Below are 15,303 nucleotides of genomic sequence, written 5' to 3'. Positions count from 1 at the left end.
GGTTAAATAAGAATTCTCCCTCTTCCTCCTCCTCCTGAAAAGAGATGCGAGATCGCAGGTTCGATTCCGGCCGCGGAGGTCGCATTTCGATGGAGGCGAAGTGCAGATAGGTGCATGTTGGTAGATGTCTGCGCAGATGCATCCCGAAGAATGGCAACATGGCTGGCGCTCTGTTTTTTTTTTGTTTGCGAGTGAATATTTAAGCACACTGAACAATGTCTATTGCATTGAGGCACTGTCCAGAAATACAAAAGGCCTTTAAGATAATAAATTCCACTTGCCCCATTGCTCCCCCTTTCTTCTTTCCAGCGCGCAAAAGAAAGTGTGTCTTTGGTTGTGTTTCCTCATTAATGCGTTTTAACAGCACAGTATCAGTGCTCTTGTGATTTGAGATTAAATGAAGAGACTGCACCAATGTCGAACGAACCTGCCGTCATGGGCCACATGATGTGTTACGCAAGCATTCGACTACGGCGACGCCGCTCACGCCACAAGTGAACCACTAATAGCTGCCGCAGTCAAAGAAACTAGGACGTCCTCCACGGCAGCCATTTGAAATTGGAGCTCAAGCGCGGGACGTAGTAATTATACTGAGGCCAACGCACCAAGCTAGTGGAATCAGGCATACATAAGCCTGAGGTGCATCAGGCAGAAAAAAGTAGCACGCGCTCGTGATAATCTAGCGGAAGTTAAGAGTATGGATGCGGACTTAGGTTTGCCCAAGCTTTAATATGCAGGACTGGTCATCGGTGGTATCTTGATAATAAGGTGTACAACAAAGAGAGCGAAGCGAGTCGAGGGTTGCCATGTTTTAAGAGGAGGAAGATTAAGAGAGGATGACAGGTGCTTATGTGACGGTTCCCATTCCCAGTGATCTGAGCACGAAGTTTGCTGGGGTTGGGAGGCCCCGCCTGGCTGATTAGAAGGGTCATTGGAAATCAGCTGCTCAAGCATTTTTAAGGACAGCAGCGGACGATTATCAAGCTGTCAGCGGGCCGCAGTGACTTCCGTCAAATGAGTGGCCCAGTCAGATTCTGAAGTCGGTAGTACTTTCTTCGTGAAGGTGGGTAAAAAGAAAACGCAGCCGGCGATTAGTGGGATACGAGACGTTGACGTAACGGCGGGAAGGAAGAACGAGGCGAAGGAGAGGGAGGGGAGAAAGAGTGGCTAGGCGAGCTACCACCACCAACGCCAGTAAGTGGACGGAAGATATGTTGTACATAACGCCGCCGACGCTTGCGGGCGGCCATTTGTCAGCGCGCGACGAGGCGAACGCGCTCTTGCTGCTGACCGTCGCTCGGGCGCGCCGCTAAGTGGACGGCGGGTCCCCTCCGCCGCGCTAATGGGATCGCCGGGGCAGCGCTGCGGTTTGTCGTCGACCGCGTGTCTTTCGTGCGGGGGCCAACAGCTAAATGGGCGATGTGCGGCGAGCGCACGGCATGGCCCTATCCGCCACGGACGACGGCCGGTGCGGTGTGGCGAGCACGCGGACAGCTGCGCTAATTGTCGGGTTCACTTCGTGCTCTATGTCCGCCAGAGGCGCTGCGAGATGCGTTCATTTGCTTATGCGTTTCGGCATGCAGCTCTAGAATTTAGTGGAGTAGATTCTGCCAAAAGAGGTCGCGGGCGGGGAAGGGAGCGACAGGGGAGGGTCGAACAAGAGGTGCACACTGAAGAGGAAAAATGTCTATAGGCCTTTCCGTGGGGGGACCACGCTTGCACGGGGTGCACACAGCAGACCAACTGGCAATATGGCCCTTCGGACACAGCGCTTTTTGAAGGTCTGTACACTGCAGGGCAACTCGACAAAGCCGTCTGTAACAATTTGCCTGTTATTCCTCTGTGCCCCTACTTTCTCCCTCTGCTTGCAATTCCGTGCTATCCTTCCCGTGCTCTTTTTCGTACGCGCGATATTCCGGGCTTCGAGCGCACACCGTGGAAGTGACGGAGCCCCTTCCGTCCCGCACTTCACCGACATCGCTTTTATCGTTTCCCAGTGAACACACATCGCTCCCTCAGCATTCTGATGTATTTACTGCGATATCAAATCTCGCCTCCTGTTCTTCCAAACTGCCTGCAGTGCAGCACTGCTTCCGTCTCGCCAAACGATCAAAGTTTTCAGCTTGCGCGGATACCTTTTGAGTGGGAAGACTAAGGCAGCGACCGCCCCTGTTTATCTTTCTGCGTCTATGTCCCCAATGCTCAAGCCGGCCCATCCAAGCGCAATTGAGCCGCCGTGATCCCGGGTGCGGCAGTAGCGTTCAGATGGTGGCGAAATGCTTGAGGCCCGTGCACCGTGCGACGTCGGTGCACGTTAAAGAACCCCATGTGGTCGAAATTATCGGGAGCCCTCCACTACGGCATCCCTCATAACGTCAGTCGTTTCGGGACGTTAAACCCCATCAACCAAACCAAACGCGATTGCAGGAACTAGCTCTGAAACATGCAATTCTGCTTGCTCAACATGTTCCTGTCAATCAAACATGTGTAGTGCTAGGCTAGAAAATTAATATGCGTGTGCAAAAAAAAAAAATTGGACGGGACACTTGAGCTCCGCCTTAAAGCTATGACGGCATTGAGTAATTGCGATAATGCCCATATATACGCAGAACTGGTCGTTCTCTACCTTACATTCATAGATCCCCGGGAGTTCTCATACCGCTCCTGGCGCAGTGGTGCAGTGGTTAAGCGATGCGCCTCTGCCTTGCGGTGGCAGGCGCTGCCACCGGTGGGTCTTGCTCGACTCAGGCTGCTCTCGCCGATCGACCTCTCGCGACCAATCATTAATTCAAATGCCGCATGCCACTGTGCACACTTCGCTCACAATCCGGTGGGCACGTTGTGGTGACGCCACGTGGTGACCTGAACAAGGCGGCCCACCTTCCTCCTAGCTTGCTTCTCTGGGGAATTTTTTTGTGCATTCTTTGCTCACGGTCAACGAGACCGACGGCGACACCGGATTTTCTGCGACACGGCCTCGATAGCGTTAAGGAGGTCCACAAGTCGGCTGACAAGGCACGCGCACCGCTCTGAAGCTGCTTACCGGCGGTCACTTTTAAGGAACACGCAGTACCTAGTCGATACAAGTGGGGCAGTTCGTGCCACTGGCGTCAAGCTGTAAAATAGTAGACAAAAATTACCCTTATGGGAATAAATCACTCGTGGTCTATCGCATTATCCTTCAACACGGAATAAAAAGTTCACAGGGACACGTAATTCCATTCCCATGCAATAGCATTGGCAGGTGTTGATACCTTTACCACAAGTGACGTCACTTCTGGGCTTGTGGCGGTAATTTATTCAAACAATAGCCGAATTCAATGACCAACGACGCATTTCGAGTTTGTGGAGCTCTTCTTATGCTGTCACATTAATAACTTACTCTCACTCAAAAAGGTTTTCGCTGGGTGCAATGGGAGTATTTTTACTGGAACCAGGGATGGTACGGGGTGCTCAGTGCGCACTTTTCATGCCCAGAGCGAAATATTAAAGGCTGGCGGTGGGAGTTAGTTTTAGAACCATTTAATGAAGAATCAACGGGAGTATATTTTGCTTACTTAGGGAGGTATGTTTTAAGCTCCTCTGCTCTCGTTGAAGCTTTTCTTGAGCTTGCTGCAATCTGGAAGCCTGAGGAAGAGCCGAAGTGACGCCATGCAAATATTTTATTACAGTGCATAAGATGCATTGTACAGGAATTGAAAAAGAAAGGGGTAAATGTCTAGCAGTTAGAGTCGATGGAAGGAGTGTCGTTCTTCATTCTTCGGCAGGCAGTGACGTGCGTTCATTCCGATGGTGCTCAACCAGTACCCCGCGATGCATGGCTGTAGTTAACGGTAAATATGAAAGGTAGGCTGCAAAACAAACAAAACAACAACTGATTAGAAAAAAAATTAAGAGGTACACAACAGTAGAAGATACTTGCACATACCGTGCTAGAATTAACACTATTAACCGGAAGAGAAGTGAAAGAAATGGGCGCACGAACACTGCAGCACATGCTTGGCTTCATTGAATTGTAGGGCAGGTAAATTTCTAGCACATCGTAGGGTGTTGTAAGGATGCGGCCTCTTCAATAGACACAGAACAGCACCATACCTTGGTACCTTGGGCACACACTGAGAATTATGGCAGTGGATGAAGGTCTATAACATTCAAAATGGTCACTTGAAAATATCTTGTGGTCCCATTACTCCCGTGCATACTATCTTTCCTGAAATTGCAAGCAACTCTGTTCAGCGGAACAGCGCTTACACAACACAGAGAGGAAGTGGGACAGCAACACGACGATAACAATCACGTTTCCTTGCATGATCGTCACTTAAGTACATCTCTGCGGCCCAAGAGATGGAAGATAAACAAACAATCACTTAAACAAAATGAAAAGATCCAAGTGATCAAAGGTAGTCGATTTCCTTGTACCAAGCGCCATGGATGGGACACTCACTCATGCGTCGCTCATGCGGTGAATGCTTCGCTGATCTCTCTGCTGCGTTGATCGACATACGAGCGCCTCGACCACACCTGGCATCTTGAGGTAGCGGTCCACTCCGCGCATTCGTTCAAGTTGCAGCCTGTGTCGCGAACCTGCGAATAAAGCATCTCGTTGGAGTGCAGCATATGTATGGTTTCCTGCATGAGACTGTTTACAGCACATATCTCAGCATAATTAATATGAAGATCTTGCACAACACAACACAGGAGACTTGACCACAGCAACCGTAAAACACTGACACTTTAACACGAAATGCGAACTGCAGCGACGCTAACAAACGAGAATGAAAGAAAAACGCGTTATCTCGATCACTTTAGGTATGAGGCCACCTTTGCGGAAAGAAAAAAAGTTTTAATAGCAGACAAAAATATACCATCAGTTGTCGAGTTTAAGCAGGACGTTATTTTAGTCCAATAAAAATGTTAAAACCGTTGCAAAAAACTTTTATTTTCTTTTTTGAATGTGCTAAATGAACTTCTGACACCAGCAGCTAAGCTTGAGTTTAGTTCATCGCAAGGCAAATTGCTTTCGATTTATGCAAATTAAGGAATGAGCTGCACAATGTACCAAAGTAATTGATACTATTAGTTATTACTGTGTAATAGTTGCCTGACCAAAAATAATGTTTTAAGGCAATTTTTTAAAATAGAAAATTGAAGAAGTAACTAAACAAATTCCACGATTTTACTTGCTGTGCCTTTTTGGACAGTTACATATGTAATAAATAAATGCCTAAAGTATCAATAAAGATCTTGTACAAGAATTAAGTTAGGGTTTGTCGCGTAAGAAGAAATAGACAAGAGGGGAGTGTCGAGGAACACGAGATAGAAGGTTTGGGTACTACAGATGCCTTAACGAATTTCCAGGACGGCTAAGATCCTTCATAATTGTTGCTGTGCTCCTTCTTAGCCTTGCTTTTGCTTGGTTTTCCTCATGTGACAGCTCATTTTTTTTTTCCTGTGGTATTTACGGTGTCAGTAGAACGAAAGGAGCATGATTGCCAGATACCTTGTTAGTCACCTGTCAGGGAAGCTTTCTGCGTGTGCGGCTTAGGTATGATCCCAATGTGCTTCAAAGCGTCTGGCGCACCTCTGATACCATTGTTGAAATGACACATGCCATCGTAGAAACCAACCATCCAAAGTGTTCCAAACTTCTTGTGTTGGTTTTGTGAGAATTTTAGTTAATATAAACATAAATAGACATGGATGGTAAGAAAGAGTTATTAGAACTATAAAGTGAAAAATGCACGAGAAAAATAACTACTAATGAAAAACTTAGCTTGTTGTTTAGTTGAAAAAGTTTTAATTTCGATTTCGCGAGGTGCGCTGGAAATTACAGCTTTGTCTGTATCTTTGTATCGATGCTAATTTGAAAAATATTTTTGTTGCATTCCATTGACGAAGGAATCGACATTTCGATGAAACGAAGCTTGAAAAATCAAATTTTTTCAAAAATATTGCGTTTTAAGTGTGACCGCATACCTTAAATTTTTTTCTTTTATATTCTTTGTTGGGTGCCGATTTTGCATTGAATAGTCCCGTTCTAATCGCCTAACTTGCGGGCTTCTCCGAGAGCTGAACGAAATGTTCACTCAAACTTGCCCCTGTCGTCATGGCGGGTGCTTTAATTCGTTTACAGAGTTTCAGGGCCAGCACGAATCTCGCCCTCCCCGTGGCTGGGGCGATACTGTGAAAGCAGCGCCACCGCGCTTCGTACTGCACGCTGTTTTTGCCCAAGTTTTGGCCGCTATGGCCAAAATTATCTTGCACAGCGTATTTTGAGGTTTGTATCTTTTCTAAGTCGACTGTGCAAACTGCAGGTTTTATTTCAGAAGGATTTATTAATTGTCGCAGAAACATCCCATGCGATTCGGACAAGAAGCGAAAGTCAAGGCTTAATTTGATGTGCGAACAAAAATAATGCGAATTCTACCAACTGTGACGGCACCGGTACAGCAGCACGGAATTGGTGGTCTCGGCTTCGAAAATGAAGCCGTCTGCTTAATAGGCGAGGCTCCAGCTATGGCAAACATGTTCAAAGCCTATCGAGGGCAAAAATCAACTCCGAGGAGCCGGTTCGCGCGAACTACGAGCGAGTCGTGTAGTGGTGTGCGTGAGGTCGAGGGCAATGCTTTCTCATTTTTTTCTGCGTTTACCAGGTCGGTAATCAACCACGAAAATCACGTTTCGTTTGATTCCGTACAGGTTTTTATTGTTCCTTACTTGTTTCTTTTATTGATCGAGGGAGAAGAGGAAGCTACTCGGTTCAACTTTATATGTGAATTATTTTTTAAAACTGATTAAAATATTGTTCGAACGTAATGACATTACATATTCCCGTGTAATAGATGAATATGAGCATTGCACAACAATACCCTTCTTTGCGAATACAATCTGAAAATAAAGGTTCCTGCCTGGACGTGATCCGTACAAGTTAAAAAATGTAAAAGCAGACCCTAATCTCCAAGGAGAGGTTTGTAGCGAAATGACCAAAAAATACCGGTTTAAGATGGTGACAAATTCTCGTCACGTTACGACCATGCTAGCTCAGTTTGCGACAGGCATACGATCAGGGGCTCAACCGATTTTATTCAACAATGAAGGAATAAATATCTAGAGCATGAAAGTTGGAACGTTATGTGTCCTTCTGAAAGCATGCATCATTTAGGTAAATTCTTGTTTAGCGCGTAATAAGAAAGGGAAATTAGGGAGTATTTAAATCTTGACAATATGCAAAAAGAAAGAGCGATGAGTAGAAAAGTAAGAACTCTGGAAACACGAGCCTGATATTCAGTATCGCTAGGAAGTAGTAAGCTGTCGTCACGCGTCATGTTTCATATTCACATTATTTAATTTTCTGTGTAAGTGTCGTTCGTTGGACGATGCGTTTTGTGGAATGTGTGGCGAGCGTTTTGTCAATCGGTTATGGGGTACGGGCTTTCCTTGCACGGGACTAGAACTGCTGCTAGCTGAGCAAGTGCGGATCGAGCACTGACTAACTTTAGCCGTTTCAGAGTCAGTCAATTGAGGCCAGACCTCGGAGGTAAACCTTCAACCTTAAGTCCTCTCTTTCCAGCGGGCAAACGAGACACTTAAGTGCCTCCCTGGTATTCCTGCGGGTAACCGAGTCAGCCTTGTTTTCTCACTCACACAAGGTGCTGTCGTTCTTAGCGTTCGCTTTCTGAGATTGGCTGCAGCTCACGCCGAATTTCCCAAGCTAATGCTTCGCGTATCGAAGTACACCGGATTTATATGCAGATGTTCGGCCCAATTTGCGTCTGCCCGAATTTTTTTAAAGCTGCCATAAACCTCGGCCAAGAAATGCCCGCTGAGGCGTCGCTCAAGCCTTGATCTGAGCTGCGTATTTGCGCCTGTGACGGTCAGCTATTTGCAGAACACGTTTGTCGCTCGTTCCCGCATATCGTTAACTTATTGCAACTACGAGCCCAACTGAAATCTCAACCCTGGCGCCTATGCCGTTTCAGTCGAGGTCTGCGTGCGGCTTCCACGCCTTACACAACTGCAACCTGTTGCTGCCGCGGGACTGCTCCTGGAGCTTCTTTCGAATCTTACCTCCCTTAGCCTGCAGTCTGGTTGCGGACGCAGCAGATAGATGGCGCCGCGTGTCGGCGTCTGGGGGCGGTTGCTCCTCGATCAGTGAGGGCTCCAAGCGCCCTGAAACGTGTCGGTTCCCCTCAGTCGTCTTGTCAGTGATTTAAAATTATGCCATGCCTTGCTGAAACTCCGAGGCCCTCGCACGCGCTTTGCTGCATGTGATTTGCTTTTTGATTGAACATTATGCTGCACGAACTGAGCTAAGTTGCTTTAACGTTTTCGTTCAGTCAGCTGATAACATTATCGTAAGTAATCAAAAGCTTTGGCGTCTGCCCTCTTACACTTATATCCAGTTTTAGGCGCGCATTGTTTCATCTGCGCCAATCACTTTTAGCAGCTATATTTAATGGAATTTTTACTGACAAACCACACATCCTTCGTGACAACTTGTTATGGTTGTGGAAATGGACAGATTCCTTAGCCTATTGAATGAAGAGTCAATAGTAATTTTCATGCTCTCGAATGACTCCACAGCTATTACAGAGTTGCGCTTCCCGTTCTGTATATCCCGATGGCCTCAGCCTGTGAGAACCAAAAGGCTGGATTTTTGCATATTGATAAACTAACAGTCTGCTTTTGCGGCACTGCGAAACCAATGACGATTCCAATTATTGCCTGTTGGAAACCTTATAGGAAGTTAATGATTAGTCAGGTATGTTATGGTGCTTTGGTCAATTTCCTTAGCAACAATTTTGTTGTCAAAATTATTAAACTACAACTTCAAGTTCACGCCGTGCTGATACGGTGTCTATTGGGACATGCATATGGAACATTCAAGATTCTTACGGACTCTGTAAGCGACGTTATGCGCAGCTTATGGAAAGCGTGTACGAATTATTCGAAAAAGATACGGAACCATAGCATAATGAACAGAGCAAAAGGAACGACGAGGAAATAAGCAGACACACGAAGCGCTTAAGGAACTAAGGAGGGCAATAAGCGCAGCACATTCGGCTGCAAGCGGAATTTCTTTTCTTGAGATCGCGCACTTTAATTACGGCGAGTCATCACACCACGAACGAGAGAAGCTTCGAGTTTCATTGGTAAGTAAGACATGTCATGTTTCACTCTCCTTTCAAAATTAAAACTTTCTTTAAGTGGCACTGAGGGCAGGCTCACGCATTTTCCCTTCTATTTGATGAGCATAGATTTCATAACCTCCCTGTATTCGTAATGCGTATGTGTTAGCGTTATAATGGTCTGTGCAAGCGGAAATTGCTGCCGCCGTCACGCGTGACACTTGACGTTATGCGAGCCTTGCGACGTCATCACAACCTGCCTGCCAAGGCAGGCGGAAACCGGCCGGCCGGATTGTGTACAAACTGCCCACCGTGGCACGCGGCAGTTAAATTAAAGATTGGTCGCAAATGGTTGCTCGGGAAAAGCAACCCGGGTCTCACAAGCCCTATCGGTTGCTCTGTTTGAAACAGCCTCCTGCCGGGGAAGTGGTGTGCCACTTAACCGCTGCACCACTGCGCCAGGAGTTATATGAGGGCTCCCCGCGATCTATGAATGTAAAGGAGAAAATGACCAATTCAGCATATATGGGCATTAGCCACGACAGATATAGCAAAAAGGAAAATGCTAACGCATTCAACCGATTCACCGAGGATCGCCTAAGAGTCTTTGTTCTCGTCAGTGCATCGCCAGGTGGAAGCGAACAGTGAACTGCGATGCTACTCCATGAGCGTGCTAAGACACCGCCCTCTCTCTCTCCTACGTGCACGTGGCGGAAAAAGATCGGAATCATACGCACTACGCCCTCAGTGCACGGGAGAACAATGGTGGAGTGTTTGTGTACACGGGGCTCTCCCTTGGCCATGCAAATCAAAATCAAAGCTCAGAAACTCGCCCGGCCTTGCGTATTGCCGGTTAATTCTCTGTTACCCGCGGTGACAAACCTTTCGTATCAGTTTTGCTGTATTGACCCATCATAACTAACTGTGACCTCATGAAGAAAGAAAACTGCGCCTCTTTCTTGGCCAGCTTGTGATGTCTGCCTTATTTCCTTTAGTCGATGTCGGCAGAGTAAGTCTTTTTCCTCTTAGTGTCATTTCCTCGTCGAGGGAGAGGTTGAAAGTGCCTGGAAGTTTTTAGTACATGCTACATTTGTGAGCTTCTTGCGTTATTCAAACTGTCGTCGGCCGGGATTGCGAAAACACTGCATGCCCCGCAGTACATACCTTAAAATCGGGAGGCTTACGGTTAGATTTTCGTCTTCCTCCTCTGTGGTGCATGGTTTTCTGTGCTTCGCTTCCTGATGACCGGGGACGAACCGTGTTTGGGGCCTGTGTGATAAAGATGAGAATGTGCGAGGGCCTGGCTTAACCTGACTGCCCTTTCCTGCAATAATTTCGTGCCGAAAGCTCAGTAGTGAGGTAGAAAACTTTTATTCTATGTATCCAGTACGGCGCCATGGGAGCAGTTGCGAGAGATATTCCGCTACAACATGATGCTGGTAGCAGACAAGGGGATGGAAAGAGTAGCTCGTTATGACATACATCACCGAGACCAAGGAGCATAGGGGGTGTGTTCAATTTTCTAGTGTTTATCATTGGGAGATTAACAAAATCAGAAGCAAAAAGAACCACATGCCACCTCCAAATTTCGCGTCCGGTGCTCTACCATCTGAGCTACTGCGACGGCTATCCAGGGGTATTTATGTTGAGAGCGTTGACCAGACTTGCTTTGGTCCCTTTCACTATGCACTCTGAACGGAAAGGAGTAAAAAGGGAGTAAGCTCTTCTCTAGCGCATTCCCTTTTATCAACGGGAGTGGGCTAGAGGAGAATCTACTCCCCTTTTCTTCCAGTTAGGCGTATTTGTGTTTAGATTGTGTGGATGTCTCACGCTATCATACGAGCGGTGCGCTTGGCTAATTTTCATGCATGTCGGCCTCAAGGACTAACATTGAGATCCTCTGAGAGAACACTGCTAGGTTCGCGGTGCACGAATTCTTAATGACCATGAAGAGAACTCAAGCAGCAAGGCAGGCTGAGCAAGACAGCCGCGTTTAGCTTTAGCGGTGCGCCATTGGCGACGCCGAGAGTGACATGCATTTTGACTACTGTGCTCACTCAGTCCAAGGAAGACAAGAGCACTTCTGGACCGCCTCTTTTGCATTTTCACTTCTTTTTGCTGTAAAGGTCGCAATGCGGAGAACACGACGAGCCTCCTCCTGCACCTCTATCCTAGCGTGAGGATGTCTCGTTGATTCAGCCCTGTGTGCGTGTGTAGGAGGCGCTCCTGTACAGAGGACGCCATATTAACGACAACCAGATGCTAGAGGAATGCATTAAGAACAGACAGAGGGTGGTAAGACTTGCTGATGGCTACCAAGCGGACGTGGGGCAAATGAAAAATGGGCTCACTGCGCGCGTGAAGCAAGTAAAAGATAAGAGTGCAAGGGTTAATTACAGAAGCCAGCACAAGTCCGGCGATTCTTCGCCAAACAGCGTAACAACCAAAAACCGTGCTACAACGATGTCTGTCCTTGGGTGTTATTCTGAGTATTCGGGTTTTGGCCATAAATGCGGGAGGGATACAACGGACACCACATGAGTGTTGGGTATATTTCTGCTTCACTATCATTATTATTTTTTCATGCATCGAAAATGTCCGGGCCGCATCGCCACTGTCGGGCTAGTGGGGTGGGAGACGATAGGTGGCATAAAGCAAGTGCGCCATGGCTAAAACAACTCCGTGTCCAGCTGCTCCCCCAGGGGTCAACTATCACCTGGCAGGACGGTGCTTCATAGTGAATAGATAGACACACCAAATACAAGTCTTCTGGAAACTATTTGTTGTTGTCATAGTGAGAAATAAAGCAAAGATTCGATCTTGTGGTGCGCCATATTACGCCATGAGTAACGAACTAGATATACCGATGCAACAGGCCCCGCAGGAGAGGAGGAAGGTATATACCACACAAAGCGCTTTCAAGAGCATAAAAAAACTAGATATAAAGTGAAACAAAGGAAGTGAATGTAGGGGTATAGGGCTTGCTTTATAACAGCTCCGTACGTCTCTGCAGCGAGGCCGCGCTGCCAGTGTTCCTTTGGACGAAGTGCAAAGGCCGGATATTTCCTTCCGTGATCAACCGGGATTTGTCGCCCGCGGTCTCAGACTGCTCGAGACTGGACCGGAAAGAGCACGCCATTCTGGTCGTCTTCGCAGCCGCTTCCGGTCGAGAAGATAACCGGGTGCATGCTCTTCCCGTCGACCCGACCTCCTCCTTTTTCCCCGTGCCCCGTTCTATGGGGAAAAGCGGGGGGGAAGTAGGGAACCAAGGGAGAGATGGAACCACTTTCAGGATAAAAGTCTTTGGATGCACGCTCTTCCCCACGCAGTCATGTCGGTGCGTTCAGGACAACGCCGCAACAACTCGTGTTTTTCCCCTCCCCACCACTGCCACCCAACGACCCGTGCATGCATACATGCATGCGTCGTCGTCTTCCCGCATTCAGTGGCACTGGGGGACACGGGCAAATGCCGCGCGGCGCACGTACCTCTCTCTCCGCTGGAGCATGGCCCGGGCGAGAGTGAAAGAACAGACCCGTGTTGGGAAGAGCCAGCGGCGACCGCGCATCCCGCTGCACCGCGTGTGTGGACTTCTTTTCTTCACGTGGTCGGAACCCGCAGCCAGTGTCCTCCGCTTTTCCCGGGGAAGGACAAGGGACACGTCGGAGGGTCGTAACCCCCCTCTCCATCCCGCTCTTGCTGCTGACGACGTCGCGCCACGCTCACTTGGACGTGTCAGACAAGGGAAGAAGCGTGGCATCTTATCTCATTCGGAATAAAATACGCCGCCCCCCTTCACTCCTAGTTCCAGCCCTCTCTCGTCGCAGTGCGCTCGGACTCCTCCAGCACGCAGCTTGCGTCTCGCGGCGGCATTAGGCGTAAGCGGCGGGCACCACCGTCCGCATCTCGTTCCCGCTGGCTTTTTCTACGTCGGGGTTCGCTTCCTCTTGCTTCTGGCGCTTATAGAGGATCACTTTCTTCTTCCTTTCTTTTTTCTCGCGCTGCGCGTTATTCGGCCCGCTCTCGTTTCTTTCTTTTTTTCTTCTCCTCTCTTTCGTCCATGCACTCCCCCGTCCGGATTGTTTTTCTTATCCCCGCTGGAGGGCGAAGAAAATAAAGCGAGGGGGGAGGCCCAGTGGGCGTCGTGAGGCGCGTCCGTCGGCTCTCTCGAGATGGTTTCTTGTTTGCGTTCGGCGCGTGTTCCCTGATGAATTATTGCGGATTGCGAGGCGAGAGCGGCGACGCCACTCTCCGCCAGTGTGCCTGCCTGAGCTGTGCAAACATGGCGCGCCGCCTGGACCAGAAATAACAAGAGAAAAAGAAACGCGAGCCACTCCTGCCGTGTTTGGCGCCCCGTCTGCCTGTCTCACTCGTGCATAGCGCGCATTTTTTTATTTGTTTGTTTTCTCACTTTTTATTGTTTCAGGCGCCTCGAGGCGGCGTGTAGCCATGTTAACAGGGTTATGAATAAATCGCGTAGTACAACGAACAAGTTTGGAACGAACCGGTGCTTGTTCTTGTTTTTCTGATTTGGATACCGCGTTGAATGCGCTGCACGCAGCGTGCTTAAGCCGTCGCAGTTGTCTCGAGCTGATATACTTGAGCAATGCGCTTTGCTTGTCGTGTTGTCTGTAATTTGGGTCTGTTGTAATTTGGGTCTTTGTGTCTGTAAGTTGGGTCTGTAATTTGGGTAAGTTTGGGTCTGTAATTTGGGTAATTTGGGTCTGTAAGTTGGGTTGTCGTGTGGTCTGTAACTCAGTCTAACTTTTTCGAACTTACATTGAAAAAAATGTCCCATGCCCATTTCTTTTCTCCACTTTCTTTGTGCCTGTCTTTGTGAATTTTCCCGTTGGATGGCACAAGCACAACGCGGCATATGTGTCGAGCAGTCTACCTCCTCGGATAACTTTTTAGGACATTTTGCTCGACCTTCGACGCTTCATAATATTCCCTCTTGCAATAAACTGAATTCGTTAGCGTAGTTGGCGCGGCGCATCTCGCTTGTTGCGGCTCGTTGAAAATGGCAGCATCTAAATAACAGCATGGCTCTCGGTGACTGCTCAATAAATTCTGATCTTCGTAAAAAGCGCAGGGTGCGACTACTTTCCACATGCGCAATATGGCATTAATAAACTGCGCTTGTACGCTTGCACTCACCAATGTGCAAATTCAGATAGCATGTGGGAATGCCTTATCTATTCCCGCGCGACGTTGCATAATAGTTGTCTCAAGCTCTTGCGGCAGTTACGGCAATTGAGCAGAGTACCGCCTCCAAACTTTTTACTCATTACTTTCGTCTTTCGAAACTTCCTCCCTCCCCCTTCTTTTTTGACGATAAAGTGCCGTTTTTATGATAGAGCAGGAATCCATTGAAAAGATCGCCAATCATTGTAAAAGATATCTGAAAGACTTCGTGCTCTAAGGGTGCACGTAGCTTATTATTATTGCTCACCCTGTCGCACTGTCGTGTGCACTCAAGGAAATAAGTAAGTGGCACGTTGGTCGCTCAAGCTATTTCAAAATTATCAGTTCGACCGCAATGGATGGCGTTATGCTTGAGCGCACTAATGAACGAGATAGTGAAGTGATTACAATGATTGCACCCTTTTCTGTCAAGCTACCCTTCCAAGCGTTTCAGCGCAACTTCGAACGTGCTTCGCCCACTGAGTGAAATCGGTGGAGCGTAGGCGCGAGCGACGTGAGTGGAGGACCGAGACTCATGCTTGCTCTGTCCGGCCTTCCAAAGGTGGACTTGGCATTTTGATAACATGTATTAATACCGGAATCGCTGTATTGACTGCTGAGTATAAATATTTTGATATCTTAATAACTGCGTAGAAGCTATACACAGGCATGCTGAGATCGAGCCTACAGCCGGCGCCTGCAAAATAAGGCCGAATGCTGAAAGCTTTTAGCGCGTCAGAACGGTGTGAGATCTATCGATAGTTTTGCAACCCTTCCCTGCACTATTACCGGCGCCGAGAGAACGGGCGCGATGCACTCACTAATACCACACTTGAGTGCGCGATGGCCTTATAGCTTGGTCATTAATTTGTTCCGGCTCGATCCCGCAGTCTCTTGAGTGCGGACTAGCTGTCAGAGAGGGCGGAAATAATCTGCTAAAAGTTACCCAAGAGGTTCGGCTGGTGTCAGTGGAATTTAATGAACAGTTTCT

General features: G+C 48.0%; 1 protein-coding gene across 4 annotated transcripts; it reads right to left on the bottom strand.

Annotated features, from left to right (window-relative positions):
• Positions 1–3,653: 3,653 nt before the first annotated feature.
• LOC144122974 (uncharacterized) lies at positions 3,654–13,073 on the bottom strand. 4 transcript variants are annotated; one of them, XR_013312962.1, is made up of 5 exons: positions 12,617–13,073; positions 10,293–10,397; positions 8,068–8,169; positions 4,445–4,584; positions 3,654–3,851 (listed from the first exon to the last, which is right to left on the bottom strand). XR_013312962.1 is itself a non-coding variant. In XM_077655915.1 (4 exons), the coding sequence occupies exons 1-3, from the start codon at positions 12,815–12,817 to the stop codon at positions 4,445–4,447; spliced, it is 426 nt and encodes a 141-aa protein (XP_077512041.1). In that variant the 5' UTR covers positions 12,818–13,073; the 3' UTR covers positions 3,654–3,851. The 4 variants fall into 4 exon arrangements, 1 of the variants encoding a protein (XP_077512041.1); XR_013312963.1 differs by lacking the exon at positions 8,068–8,169; XM_077655915.1 differs by lacking the exon at positions 8,068–8,169 and having other exon boundaries at positions 10,313–10,397.
• Positions 13,074–15,303: the final 2,230 nt, after the last annotated feature.

Source organism: Amblyomma americanum, chromosome 3 (assembly GCF_052857255.1).
Source record: "Amblyomma americanum isolate KBUSLIRL-KWMA chromosome 3, ASM5285725v1, whole genome shotgun sequence".
Classification (NCBI taxonomy): domain Eukaryota; kingdom Metazoa; phylum Arthropoda; class Arachnida; order Ixodida; family Ixodidae; genus Amblyomma; species Amblyomma americanum.
This window is presented reverse-complemented; position numbering and strand designations above follow the sequence as displayed.